Source organism: Sciurus carolinensis, chromosome 6, assembly GCF_902686445.1.
Source record: "Sciurus carolinensis chromosome 6, mSciCar1.2, whole genome shotgun sequence".
Taxonomy (NCBI): domain Eukaryota; kingdom Metazoa; phylum Chordata; class Mammalia; order Rodentia; family Sciuridae; genus Sciurus; species Sciurus carolinensis.
Genome location: NC_062218.1, coordinates 35498586 through 35513672, shown reverse-complemented (window position 1 = coordinate 35513672; position 15087 = coordinate 35498586). Strand labels below are relative to the sequence as shown.

General features: G+C 40.1%; 1 protein-coding gene across 2 annotated transcripts in view; it reads left to right on the top strand.

Annotated features, from left to right (window-relative positions):
• Positions 1-14093, top strand: part of C6 (complement C6) — an 81763-nt gene extending 67670 nt beyond the window's left edge. The window contains exons 13-16 of one of the 2 annotated variants that reach the window (XM_047555973.1): positions 494-682; positions 4491-4581; positions 7475-7716; positions 13306-14093. In XM_047555973.1, the coding sequence (XP_047411929.1) occupies positions 494-682; positions 4491-4581; positions 7475-7716; positions 13306-13487 (704 nt within the window). In that variant the 3' untranslated portion in view covers positions 13488-14093. The remainder of the gene's footprint in view (positions 1-493; positions 683-4490; positions 4582-7474; positions 7717-13305) is intronic. The other variant, XM_047555971.1, reaches the window with a different exon arrangement.
• The last annotated feature ends 994 nt before the right edge of the window (positions 14094-15087 follow it).

Here is a 15087-nt window from a genome sequence, read left to right as displayed (position 1 = left end):
TGAGAAAGTGAATGAGCTCGTAGGTCCTGTGCACAGCCATGCTACGTAAATTCTGAAATTCAAAAATGCCCACATTGGGACCCCTTATTATGGGATACCTTTAAGCAGAGTTGAGACAGGTATCAATTAGAATGTCCTACTTCTGTGCCACCCAAAATGTGGTAACTCACTTTGGGGAAAACCCAAAAGGTAGAAAAGGACAGAAAATTGTTCCTTGAAAGTAAAAGGTCCCAGGGGTGTACTAGTGAAAGTTGGATGTGTCTGGAGACATTTCCTTAGAAATCAGTCACAGATACCAGGACTTGAGGAAGTTGTTCAGAGGAGAAATGTTTTAGGGGAAACCAGGGATCCTTCACCTCGAGGTTTTGTGATCCAAAGCTAAACGAATGGAGTAAATCTCATTAACATCACTTCTTGAATCACAAACAATCTACCTACAGTTGTTGAGTACTCTGCATCACTAACCATGTCTGAAATGTTGCTCTCCCTTCAGCGGCAGAGTGTCTCAAGCCGGTTGTCCAGGAAGGCCTGATGCTTATGCCATTCCAGAGAACATATAAAATTGGGGAATCCATTGAGCTGGCCTGCCCCAAAGGCTTTGTAGTGGCTGGGCCATCACGGTACACATGCAAGGGGGATTCCTGGACACCACCCATCTCAAACTCACTCACCTGTGAAGAAGGTGAGTAGCTCAGGATTCAGGATTCTGATAAGGCCAAGCTCCCTGAGAGTATATCTACATCAGTGCTATTTCTTTATTGTGTTTGGGATCAGAAAACAGAAGATTCCACTGGAAGGCTAGGTCATAGTCCACCTCACGTAGATGATTTCAGGCAGTAAATAATAAGTAATTCCTTGAGTAGAGGTCTTCAAATTTCACAGGGTGTGTTCAATTTTCTTTCAACATAAAGCTTTTAATATTTAGAAGGAGTTGAAGATCTCTCATCAAACAACATAAAAATTGGAGGCTAACTGAAATTTTTGTTTCAAGTGGAGAGCCATAAAGAAGTAAGAAACATACTAATTAGGTAGGCATGTTACTATTAACCCTAAACAGAAATTTTCTAATGCTCTTTGAACAAAATGAGCTCCATTTGTCAGTTTCAGTCAGCTTTTTTGCTGCTGTGACCAAGAAGACCTGACAAAAACAATTAGAGGAGGAAAAATGTATTTGTGGGTTCATAGTTTTGGAGGTCTCAGTCCAAAGAATGGCTGACCCCATTCCTCAGAGCATGAGATGAGGCAGAACATCATGACAGAAGGGTATGGCAGAGGACAGCAGCTAGGAACGTAGCACCAGGAAGCAGAGTGAGATTCTCCCCTCACAATGAACAAAATACATACTCCAAAGTTATGCCCCCAATGTCCCACCTCCTTCAGCCACACACTACCTGCCTACAGTCACCAGTCAGTTAATCCTTATCGAGATTAATACACTGATTAGGGTAAGACTCTCATAATCCAATCATTTCACCTCTAAACATGCTTGCCTTATCTCACACATGGACTTTTAGAGGATATGTAATATCTAAACCATAACAATCATCTATATTTTCTTGTATTAACTTCTCTAAAACAAAGTTTTTTGCCTCCAAGTGGTGAACTTCTAAAAATCTGCTCCAGATCTGTTCCTCTAACTATGGTCATTGAGCTAGGATGGGATCAACATTTGGCACTTGTTTAAAAATACATCTAGTTAGAATGGGTTTAAAATATTTTCACCAAAAAGAAATGATAACTGTTTGATGAGATAGATTTATATTCACTCTGACTTAAACATTACCCAGCGTATACTGTATCCAAACATCAGAGGAGATTGCATAAATATGTACAACTTTTGTGTGTCAACTAATAAAAATTCCAGTCGAAATAAGCAAAATAAATAAAAACACTCCTAGCTAATCCGAATGTTCCCCTGGAGTTGAGAACCATTGTTTTGAAGAGATGAGGAAATTCAAAAACATTTTAAGAGCAAATATGATTAGAGAATGCATTTGAATTTTTGTAGACTCTTTTCAGTGGTTTCATCTACAACTAACTCAAAAATTACTTTTGCAAATCTCTTATTTAATTGACCAAAATCTTAACCTGGGTTTTTATTTTAAAAACCATTTCTCCTCCTTTAAAAATGTATACAATGAGAACTGGTATAAGTAGATTGGAAACAAGCAAAGCTGACTCTCAGTAAACACATAGCTCTACTACAGATGGGATCAAATAATGTGAAGCTTTAAAAGAGAATGGCTCTCAATTCATGCAAGTTCTGTGTAAGACAGTCAGCTGGCATGGAGCCCAGGAGCACCTGTTCATGTTCTGTATCTGTATAAAGGAATTAAATATCCCATCTCACACTATATTGACAGAAAGACTAATGAAATCAGTCAAAGAAAGAAAAAGACAATAATCTGGACTCAACAAGGTAAAGAGACTTTTAAACTGCCACATAGCCAGGAAAGATCCTTAATTCTTTGTGTGAAAATGTTTTTAATTCATGAAGAAGTGAGATGCTGCAGTTACTTCTTCTTCCTTCTGAGAACTCAACACCCCCAGCAGCACCTCAGAAGATCCTCTTGCCCTCAGCACTTCAAAGATGAAAGAATGTTCTAGTTTCCCTGTGCTGGGCATGATGGGTAGCTCAGAGCCAGCAGAAGCTTCAACCTGAGGCTATGGGGAAGACCAAAGAACCCAGCATATGGTCACTGACTATTTAAAAGCAGCAGTGACAGAGTACACTCTGGGCCACTTGATAGCTGATTCTCTTTGGGGCCTGTGTGTGGATTTATTTAAAAAGGGCAAAGAAGTAAGACTTTATAAGAAACTAAAGAGCAATCCCATGTCAATGTAAATCCTAGTAGCTGCAGCATTTCCAGAGCTACAGGCCTCCATGATTATAAAGGTTCTGGGCCAGATTTCACCAGAGGGAATGAAGGACCTAACAGAGGATAATAGTGGGGATTGGAAATCACAACAAAGAAGAAAATCCTATGGATCTTTCCAATCTTTATTTTTGCCTAAACCTCCTTCCTTCCCTTTTCAGACCTTCCACCTAATAGGCTAAGAGGAGAGACAGAGCTGAGCCCACTGTTCTGCCCTGCAACCTGTGACAATTTCTTCATACCACTGGTTTTCCTCCCTTGACAATTAACAAAGGTCATTCTGGTCCTGTGGGGGTGGGTGTCTGATTCATCAGATCCAGATCAAAGAAGGTAGTTTCATTCAACATGCTCAGGGGGTCAGTTCCAGGCCAAATGGAATCAGCCCACAGGTTCTCTGGGTGGACCTCACTATAAACAAAGATAACCAAGGTTTCCCCCTGGGTTTTTCCTTAAAGAGACCATAAATTCAACAAGTGTAGAGAAGGACAGTTTATCTCCCTTCTCTCCCTAAAACTAAGCATCTTCTAATATTTTTTCATTCAGATAAGATAACAGTGCCTAGTTTCTTATGCAAATCAGAAATCTAAGGATCACACCTAAAAGCTCTCATAACTAACCACAATACGTAATATCATTGGTTTTAACCTGTTGTGTATATCTCAAGTGTATCCATTTCTCTCCACTTCACCTGGGCACCTTGGTCCAAGTTACCATCCCCCCTCACCTGAATTACTATAATAGCCTCAAGGATTGTCTGACATGTCTCTCTGGAACCCCCATGCCTCTCCAAATCTATTTTCTGCCCAGAAGCCAGAATTCATTGCTTTTTCAAAACCCATACCTGATTTTTTCACACCATCCCCTGTTTAAAACCCATCAGAGACCTTCCAGGGCTTAGAAAATGAAGAGAAAAAAAGGCCTTATTAGACTGTGCACAGCTGACCACATTTCTGCTTCTCGGGCCATTCCGTGTTACGTGCTTCAGCTTTTTTGCACTTCAACTGCACCGACCTGGCCGCCTTTCAGTTCCAGGAAAGTCACATGCTGACTCCCTAGGGAGCCCTTTCATACCTGATGCTTCATCCGCTTCAAACAGTATCCCTCCCTAGTTTGCCATTCCTAACCTTTCTACTGCATCAATTTGCTTGATTATATGCCTTTTCTTTAATAGTGCTAATGATGGCCGCAATTCTATATGTATTATTGTGTTTGATCAATAGTCCGCCTGCCCCACAAGACTGCAAACTGTGGGCACAGAATCCAGGTCAGGTTTTGCCCAACCCACTATCCCCAGAACCTAGCAGAGTGCTGGGAACATCAGAAATGTTCAATGAGCATTTGAAAAACAAGTGAACAAAAAATTCCACCAATTTATTTTCTTTAGTTCTCTGAACATAAGAGCATTTTTGGATGGGAAATGACAGTGTAGGTGAGCTGGAAAGGACATTTCAGGTGGAATATTTCAGGACAACCTATTTGGAAAAGCTGAAATGAATGATTGAAATTCACGAGATAACTGAGAACACTTTGCCCCTGCTTTTTCACCTAAATTCATGCTGATCACCGGGTATCCACACTATGCACTGTTCTTTTCCTTCTTTTCTTTTGTTTCAGATATTCTGACAAAATTAAAGGGACATTGTCAGCCAGGTCAAAAACAGTCAGGATCTGAATGCATTTGTATGTCTCCCGAGGAAGACTGTGGGTAAGAGCGACTCTGAGGACTGTTTGCAAATTGGAAAAACCAGTCTTACATAACCAGCTGGATGGAAAAGCTGAGTTTCTTGAAGCACAAACATGAGACATATTAATTTTCACATAACTGATAGCCCTGTGCTCTGTGGAATTCCTCCTTCCCCACTGGGCAGCAAACTTTTAAAATTATCTCTCAACCTATATCCCTAAGTTTGCATAGCTCTTTTTTTATTATTATTATTTAAACAGTCTCATTTTGATTGTAAAGACTTACTCTTCTCCATTTAAACACGTCAGGCTCACCTATGCTAAAGCCTTCTTGTACAAGGAAAGATCGGAACTCCAATAGTTTGAAATAAAGGAAGTGGTGTGAGCAAGGACCTTCCCTGCCCCCCACCACACACGCCACTTGATTATTTTTTCTTCAGGCTGAGAAGCATAAAGAAGAAAACTGACAAGTCCTTATGTGACTTCCATGGCTATCTCCTCTTGGTTGTCATAACTGCCTTTTCCTTATTAAACAAACTAGGGGTGTCAACACTGCTCATTAGTTTAAGGAGTAGTTTGGGCTGAATTTAAAAGCAATCAAAGTAGTATTCACTGAAGATAAAATATTGCTTGTTTATGTCACAAAATAAATGTAGAGATGGGTGGTCCACAGCTAGCATGGTGATTCCTTCAATTCACATAAGGTGGAGCTTCTTTTCTGCTCTCAGTTTTGCCATCCTTGAAGTTATTTCAAGGTCTAAGATTGCTAGAGCAGGAAGGAAGGGAGACCAATATCAGGGTGCATTCTTTCTTTTTAAGTTTTCTCAGAAGACCTACCATTTGCTTCTATCCTGTTAACTTTTTCTTATTCCCAGAGCCTCATGCACCAGCAAGTAAGGCTTTGTGGAATGTGGTTCTTTAATGGGACACATAACCATTCTGAATTAGAGTTCGGTTACTGAGCAGGAGAAAGAATGAATGTTGGGGTAGAAAGTCAAAAGACTGCACAGTTGTGAATATTTCACACTTCACTTTGATTGGCTGTCATATTTGTTGGGGGCTGTGCCAGACAGAACGGCGCCTGATCACATTGGTGGTGAGGAGGTTAATTGACATAAGCACACTCAGGTGATTTATCACTGACCGTATTCAGTTAAGTCCACATGCAGAATGCGTGCACAGGTGTTCCGAGCGTGCCTGCTTGGGCCTGCTTGTTTTGGCCCTTGCCGTGATAGGGCAGCTGACTCCTCGCCTGATCGCAACTGGCGTGGCCCCGCCCTCCGCCTCCTGGAGGGAATATAAGCGGGCAGTGGGCGGGGGCGCGACAGTAAGGAGCAGCAGTAAGAGCAGCAGCTAGCAGAAAGAAGTGGAGTAGAAGCCATTAGCAGAAAGGAAGAAGAAGCAGCGGCAAGCAGATAGAAAGCACCTATGAAAAGAAGGACTTCAGATAGATGCACCTTTAAGAAGAAGCAGCAGAACTAAGAAGAAATAGATGTCTGATAAGCATAGAAGCCTCTTTCTCTAAAACTTTCTCTCTAAGCAAAGTTTCTCTTCCTCTAAGCAAAGTCTCTCTTCCTGATAAGCAAAGTTTCTCTTCCTATAAGCAAAGCCTATCTTTCTCTCAAAGTCTCTCTTCCACTATGAATTAGTGAATATAGGAAAAATAGTTTATTTCCAGGCCCCTCTGATAAATACCTGCGCAATTGTTGCCGCAGGCGGCGACAATATTCCTTTGGGCTAAAGATGCACAAATATTCATAGGGATGCAGTTTTGTCTTTTTTGGAGAGTGCAACAGGATGCTTTTCTGTGTAACTCCATGACATAATTCAGCCCAAAGGTGACTGTCTACCCTCGTCCATGTGGCTTCTTGCTACTACAGTCCCCTCACCAGCAGATGGACATCTGGAGGCTACATAGGACATTCACATCGTCCATTTAATCAGAGGAAGCTTTTTTCTTTTTCGTACAATGTATCTTGAGAATACAAGCTGTCCCCTGGAAATCCTGTTCCATCTCTGCTTTTCCTCTCCACCCTCTTCCTATATCCTTCATGTCTTTTTTATGAGGAGTTTAAGGTGTTACAGGAGCCACAGTTTTTGCTGCCAGTTTTAGGTTCTAGTTCCTGGAAATGGTCTATCACACGGGAGCATTGATTACTGGCTCTAAGGTCGACATTGGAGAAGAAACTCAAAGTTGGACTAATCAAGGAGATCTTGATTTCTCAACAAGAGAAAAACTGGTCACTTGTCTCTTCTCCAGGCCCCATCCATCCACTCAGGGAGATGAACAAGTCACCTGGAGAATGGTTTAAATGTCCATCCTCTAAATCACAGTACAACACACACTTGAAAAGCAATATAATGTTATAGAATCTATATTTCATGTTCTAAGCTGATGTTTCAATTTATAAGTATTTTAGAATTCAGAGAAGATACAGAAGGTCATGGACTGGGCTGATCTGGGTAAACTTGAAAACATCACCAGAAACTGAGTTGGACATACATAGGTAGAGAATGCTCACTGAGCAGGGCTGAATGACAGCAAAGGAAGAATTGCCTTAACAGTCTAGAAGACATCAAAGCAACTGTCAGGGGATTAAGAGGTATTTAGAAGAATGGGAAAATAATACTAGAAAAGAAAGTTGATTGGAATCAAATTATGGAAGACCTTGACTACTGCATTCTTCAGGCTTTAGCTTGAATTCAATTTGGAAGAATATCGAGACTAAAAATAATGACTCCCAGGCAGCATGCAAGATGAAATGAGGGACTGAAAGGGGAGAAATAGGGCAAAAAAAAAAAAAAAAAAAATGAGGGAAGAAAACTGGGTGGAAAGTTTACATATTAAATTAGCTGTGTGCCATCTGTATTTTATGGACTTCATATATAAACGCTTGCTTTCCTTCCTTGGGCAGTCATTCCTCAGAAGATATCTGTGTATTTGATATGGATTCCAGCCATTACTTTACTTCATCTGCTTGTAAGTTTTTGGCGGAGAAATGTTTAAATAACCAGAAATTCCATTTTCTACATATTGGTTCCTGCCAAGATGGACCACAGTTAAAATGGAGACTTGAAAGGACAAAACTCGCATCCAATAGCACAAAGAAGGAATCCTGTGGCTACAACACGTGCTATGACTGGGAAAATTGTTTAGGTAAGCCGTGGCCCCGCCTCTCCATAGAAAGGCTCTCACGCGGGATTCATCTCAGCTGGTATGGAGCATCCTAGCATTTATACCTCATCAACTAAAAAGTAACCTTTCCTTAATTAAAAAAAAATAATGATTTCTTTTTATTGGGAAAAAATATTTTTCAACCTATTTTTATTTCTAATTTGTTATACATGACAGTATATTTAGAATACATTTTGACATATCATACATAAATGGAGCATAAATGGAGCATTCTTCTGGTTGTACATGATGTACAGTCATGTAATCATATGTGCCCATAGGTAATAATGTCTGATTCATTTTACTGTTTTTGCTACCCCCAGACTGCCTCCCCTCCCTTTACTCCCCTCTGTCTAATCCAAAGTACCTCTCTTTTTCGCTAGTCACCCCACATTGTGAATTAGCATCCACATATCAGAGAAAATATTTGACCTTTGGTTCTTTGGGATTGGCTTCTTTTACTAAGGATAATATTCTCCAGTTCTATCCATTTACCAGCAAATGCCATAATTTCATTCTTCTTTAAGGCTGAGTAATATTCCATTGTGTACATATACCACAATTTCTTTATCCATTCATCTTTTGAAGTGGTAAAAAAAAAATTTAAGTCAGGTGCAGTGGTACATGCCTGTTATACCAATGACTCAAGAGGCCAAGATAAGAGGATCACAAGTTTGAGGCCAGTCTCAGAAACTTAGCAAGATTCTCAGCCTCTTAGAGAGACCCTGTCTCAGAATAAAAACTAAAAAGGACTAGGGATGTAACGCAGTGTTAAAGTGCCCTGGGTTCAATTCCAAATACAAAAAGAAAAAAAAAATTTAATGATTTAAACAGAAAGCGCAAAACATAACCACCCATGATTAGAAATAGCTCCATTAATGTGGATGTATATCTTTCCAGTTTTTTTTTCTATTCAAGTGAAATCATAAAACCCTTCGACCCCAGTGTGAAGAGCATTTCTCCTGATCTCATCAGGGCATCTGGAGGTGCCCCTCCCCACACCCAGAATTGTCTGATTTTCCCTCTGGGTGTTGAGATCTGCAAGGGGCCAACCGTGCAGTCCAGGCCGGACTAGGTTTCATGTAGATAACAACTGCCAGAAATATCTTCCATAATTTTCTTTAAGTCCTCCTCCAGCACCTCCAGTGCCCAGGCTGGCAGTGTTATTCAAGTAGACACCCTCAGCCAACAGTATTAGGACTTGGTTTCTCTCCCAAAGAAACTCTCCAACCCTCTGCTGTCTCTCTTTCCTACCACACATGCAAATCAACCAAATGCCCCCCCAAGCTGAGTGACTCATGCCTGTGACGCCACTTCCAGCCCAGATCTTCACTCCCAGAGAGCAACCCAGATTGCTCCCCTAGCTGGTAGGATATTCTTGCTCAAGACTGCTTAGTGTTGGATTACTGGTGTGGTGCTGACACACTAATTTGGGTGACTGATTATTTATGTAGACAGATGCCCCCAGAAAAATTATCCCTGGGGCCTTGCACATCTCAGGGGTGACCCTGAATACAGTGTAAATTTTAAAAGATAAAATGGGATCACTTTCTATGTGATATTTTATAAATTGCTCTTTTTCACTTAATATATCATAAAACCATTTCCTCCTCCTCATCTGTTATTCTGCCACATAATTTTCAATGTCTGCAAAAGTCTGTATGGGCATTCTATGATTTATTTAACCAATATTTGTTTAGATATTTGAGCTTCCTCCTGTATTTTGCCATCATAAACAGTGCTAAGATAGATAAATCTATCACAGATAGATTTATAGTTTAAGATTATTTCCTTAGGATAAAACTTAGAAAATGGGATTTCTAGGTAAATATTATTTTTAAGAATAAAGTTTTGACTGATTCAATGCATCAACTTGCTTTCCAGAAATGATTTTACCATATTGTATTCCAATCTGAAACACATAATAAAGACTGCCCTCCCACACCTTCACCAAGTCTCCAAGTTATCACTCCTATCTCTGCCAATTGAATACTTAAGAAGTGGCATTAAGTCTCCATTTTCCATAAGTATATTGTTATTAGCATTACATTTGTGAATTTCTTGGAAGGAGAAATTTCACAGCAGCACATTTGATCTAAGATAAAGTCTGACCCTGAAATAGCCCAAACTAAGCTTCCTATAAAACACAAAGATGGTCAGAGATTAGGAACTATTTGAAATTCAAATAGGCAGCTAGATTTGCCTTGCAATACATTTCAAAACTGTATCTTAAATCTGCATGGAGTATCCGGTGGGAACTTGTGGAATTGTTACATCTAACTTTTGCTGAAACCTTCCTACATTTACAAGAAGAAATGCAAAAACCATGTGGTCCCCCTTGCCCCCTCTTTCATTTTCTGGCCAAATAGGCTCAGGCCCAGAAAAAAGAGGTATTATTCAAACCCAGGTCTTCCTGATCCATGTAAAGTTGATATTAAGATTCAACTTCTTTATCAGGCCTCAAGATTGGCCCATGAGGGAGAGTACACACAGTGGCACAGTGAACAGGCCATTGAGTGGCCACAGCTCAGGAGGTGAATACCTGGGGCTGCTGACCTTCATGCCACATCTGAACCAAACAATTCCACACAAAAGACAGAAAAACAGAGTCCTCCATGTACATTGCCCAATTCTAAACACTATTGATTCATCTCATAGATTAAAAAACTCCATTTTTCATTTTTTGGGTGCTCGGTTAACACCATTACCCAAATGCCATCTCTCTCAAAAACAATCATTTGTGGTAGAAAACAGCTGAAAGCATTATGCAACACCTGTACTTACGTATAAGTTTTTTCTCTGAAAAATGTAATATTAGAATATTATTAAAAATATATATGCAGAAAATAAAAGGAATTTGGATATCAGGAAGGATAAAATAATGGTCTGTGATCATAATATGGTAGGTGGGTCAGGTATTTGGAAATGTGTTTAGAGTTAGTGTCTGTTCTTTATTTGTTATGAAGAAAAGTCTTCATGGAACTCTTTTATTAAAAAAAATTCCATTTTCTTTTCTCTCTCTCTCTTTTTTTTTTTTTTTTGCTATTTTTCCAAAAATTGTTCTTTTCAAATCTCTTTGCAAAACTTAATTAGCAAATACCTGCTTTACTATAACCCCTCTGCTGTACCTGTACTAAGTGCCCAGAGACTTCAGCAATCTAAGTTTGAAAAAAATCGGGTTGCTAAAAAGTTGAATACTTAGCCAGTATTGCTCAAACTTGCAGAACCTTTGGGGACAATCAAACCAACATATGTGCATTTCTTAATAAGAGATTTAAGTAATTTAAAATACAGTTTGATCCCACACATAATCATAAAACTCAAAGCGTTTTTTCCCCCTAAAGATAAGGTCTGTCTCTGCCTGCCTTCTTAAACTGGTGAGCAAAAGTTGGTGTCACAGAGAATCTGTTTGGAGTAGCACTATAGAATTGCATCAAGGTGCTGAGGATATAGCTCACTTTGTAGAGTGCTTGCCTAGCATGCACAGGGGCCAGGGTTTGAATCCCCAGCACCACCAAAAAAAAAAAGGAAAAAAATAGAATTGCATCAATGTAAGAGTTAATGCATTTACAAAGGAAGAGGAAGCTAGAATTATATTTTATACTCCACCTACTCATGACAAGTTGGGATACTAGTAATTTTTAGTTGAATTGAATGTCACCTTGATTAAACGGTGTTCTTGATTACATTGTGCTCTTTGCTACTCTTTTCCTTCTCTATCTAAAATGAAATAAGGAACACTTTAGAATCGAACTTCAAAGTAACATAAAGTTCACTTTTCAAAAGTTAGAAGGAATGGCTTCCCCAGGGAGCTTATTTTTTATGAATATTAAATGTTCTGTCTGAATTTCAAAAATATCCACCAACAACCAACAGGAAAGGGAAATTCATTCATCAAAAAAATCCATTTAGCATCCAATATGTGGAAGTCACTGCACAAGGCATAGTGAGTGGGCTGAAGATAAAGGACCCTTTGTACCCCTCAAATTGCTCACAGTAGTTGGAGGAGTAACATTGCACAGTAATTGCATGAATCACTTTAATGCACAGCAGCATGTGATAAGAGCTGTAGGAGAGAGAAATCTTCTGACCTGGGAGGGTTTCATAAGTATGGGAATGTGAAAACTGAATGTGGAAGGGTTCATTAGTGGAAGTGGTGGAAGGGCCCTTTGGTATTGGTAGTCTGAAAAAAAAAAGAAAACAGAATAAGAGCATTTAAACTATGAACATACTAAAATAACAGTGACCATGGCCTGTCCAAAAGGTGAGAAAACCAATTTCTTTACCAGAGGTGGAATAATCCCTTGGACTTCTCCAAATTCCATGCCTTCCAATGATGGATGAGACTTTTCACAGCTAGAATCTTCTCTAGCTGGTTGACAGAGAACATAGAAAGGAAATGCATTCTTTTGCACAAAATGCTTCCTACCAAGGGCAAAATGCCAGTGCATCTGGTGCATATGAGTAATTCTTCACTTCCTTTCCCTATTTCATCCTATAGGTTCAGATACATGGGTAAGAACTGTCTTCTGCTTAATAGAAGCACAGTAACATTGCTGGTACTCAGGCTGACTCCCTTAATCTGTTAACATTAGTTATTCCAGACCCATCAAATATAATTCTTCTTATATACTTATACCTGCACCCAAAATCCAGAATTTAAGGATCAAGTGTTCCAACAAAATTATTTGAGCCTCTTGTTAATTGCTGAATAGGACATACAGGTAGATGAGTGACCAACTGAATTTCTCAAAGTACTTAAAATTGTCTTGGAGAAAAGGACATATGAAAAACTAACCAGAAAATGTCAAATATGGTACTGAAAAATGTGTACTCTTAATATTAGTAGAAGAAAAGATGGGGTTAAGTGTTTATGAAATGCTTCGTAGAGGAGGCGAGACTTAGAAAATGTGCACGTGGGGGAAAGCAGGAAAAAACATCTCAGACTGGTAAAAGAAGGTGATGGCGTGGAGGAAAGGACGAACACTAGAACACTTTGGACACTGGTTTCTGTTGATTCTGTTTGCTACCTTCATTTCAGCTTTCTTGGTCATTGCCACTAGAGAGTTCCCCACGTGGACAAGTTAAATGAAACCAAGCCCTTTGTGTTAGTTAGGATTTCTGTGCTGTGCTTGAGATATCTGATAAGAACAACTTAGAAGTTTATTTGAGGCCCGTGATATCAGAGGTTCAGTCCATGGTCGGCTGACTCCTTGCCTTGTTGAGGCAGAACGTCCTGGCAGAGGGGCAGAGCGGAGGAAAACTGCTCAGCTCATGGCAGAGAGAGAAAAGGAGGAGCCAGGGACAAAATAAAGACTCCAAAGCCACACCCGCTTCCTCCAGCCACACCCTACCTGCCTACAGTTACTGTATAGTACAGTAGTATTTCCAAATTATTTATTCATCACATGATTGATCCACTGATTCGGCTACAGCTCTCATAATCTGGTTATTTTGTCTCTGAACGTTCCTCTATTTTGTCTCACATGAGCTCTCAGGGGATGCCTCATATCCGAACCATAACAGCCTTGAAGTTCTGTGATAAGTCACACTGTGTCTCTCTTTTTGTAGCTTCCAGTTCCACTTGTGTCTGCCTGTTGCCCCCCAAGTGTCCCAAGGGTGGGAACCAACTCTACTGTATCAAAATTGGATCCTTGTTACGTGAGAAAACAGCAAACATCTGTGAAGTGGGAGCCTTGAGGTGTGCGGACAGGAAGGTGGAAATCCTGCACCCTGGGAGGTGTCCGGCCTAACACAACTACTGAAAAACAGATTTGTATCCAAAAATAATCCCTACAGAAAGACCTGCTGGCACGGCCAGAAGTTACTGACAGATTATTTTGTGTTGGTTTCATATCATAATTCTCCCCCCAAGTCTCCAGTTTTAGCCTCCCCTATCCGGTCCACCCATGTCACCCTATAGCATTATACTTCCACATCTGTCTAATAAATTCTCTTGTTCACATTGCATGAAATTGATTGATTTTCTGAGGACCCTATGAAATGAAGCACGCTAAAAATTAAAATGAGAACAAAAAACCATGATTTTCATTTTGATGAATTAATAAACATTGAAATCTACAGACCCTATAAAACCCACTCTGGAAAGCTATTGTCCATGTATTCATTCAGCAAGTAACTCCTGAGTGACTGCAATGCCAAATACTGGTCAAGGTTGTAGGCAAAAGCCCTTCCCTACATAAAACTCATCTTCATACGATTTTAGAAATACCAAAACCAAAAAGCATGTAAAATGTGTAGTAAGTTTGATATTGAACATTTCTGTGAAGGAAACAAAGGAGGGAAGGGTGAGTCCCACCCTTCAGCCTCATCTTATTCAAGGAATATTCCACGGCAGTAAACATCACTTTAAACATGATTGGACTCAAGTGAAAATCACCCTGCTTAAAGTAGTTAAAATCAAACTTCTGGAATTTCATTCTTGAGGAAGGAGAAAAGAGATTCTCTTTGACCCAGTTGAAGTGCATCACCAGGCTTTTAAGCCAAAGTATCTGATGCAAAGAAAATTGTCAGAGAATTTAAAAGGAATAATTTTTTAAAGTAAGTCAAATCATTCTATTCAGCCATACAAAGTAACACCTGTTTCTTAGAAAAGTCAGGGTGTCATTTTGAATTGGGAAAGAGGAGCATTATTAGAACAGCAGTTCTCAAATATTAGGGTGCTTCAGAATCACCTAGAGGGTGTGTTAACACAGACGCTGTGGGCTTGCCTCCAGTTTCTGATCAGTGAGTCTGAAGTGGGGCATGAGAATTGGTACTTCCAACAACCTTGCAGGTGGTACTGCTCATGGCCATCAGGGGCTCACACTTTGTGAAGCTCTGGTTTAGAGATGAGCCATCAGACAGCTGACCCTGAGTTAATAACAAATCTCAAAACCTCAGTCAGCCAACCTCCAACCAGGGTGAGTGGAAGCCGCCTTCCTCCTTGTCCCACTGCCTGGAATTCCCACTCTGTGGAAGGCAGCTGAGCCACAGCACCTGGCAGTGCTCTCACTGACCTTGCACATGAAATGTAGCTCATCCTCTATATCATTTAAAATACTGACAACCTTCCAGAAACTTCTCCAGGAACCTCCGCACCTGTAGCAACTCTAAGATTCCACTCATCCAGCCAGACAGAGCAGCACATGTTTTATTGGAGGTAGCCCTAGACCCCACAAATGATCCCCTTGGGACTTTGGTTACCTGGCTTCGGGGGATACTTTCGGCATTCTCACCAAGAAGAGGAGAAGGACTTAGGGCAGGAATAGGATACCCGCCATGAACACTGCTTGTGAGTGAAGGAAGATGAGATGACAATCAGATACGAGATTGCAGATTTAAACTAGGCCA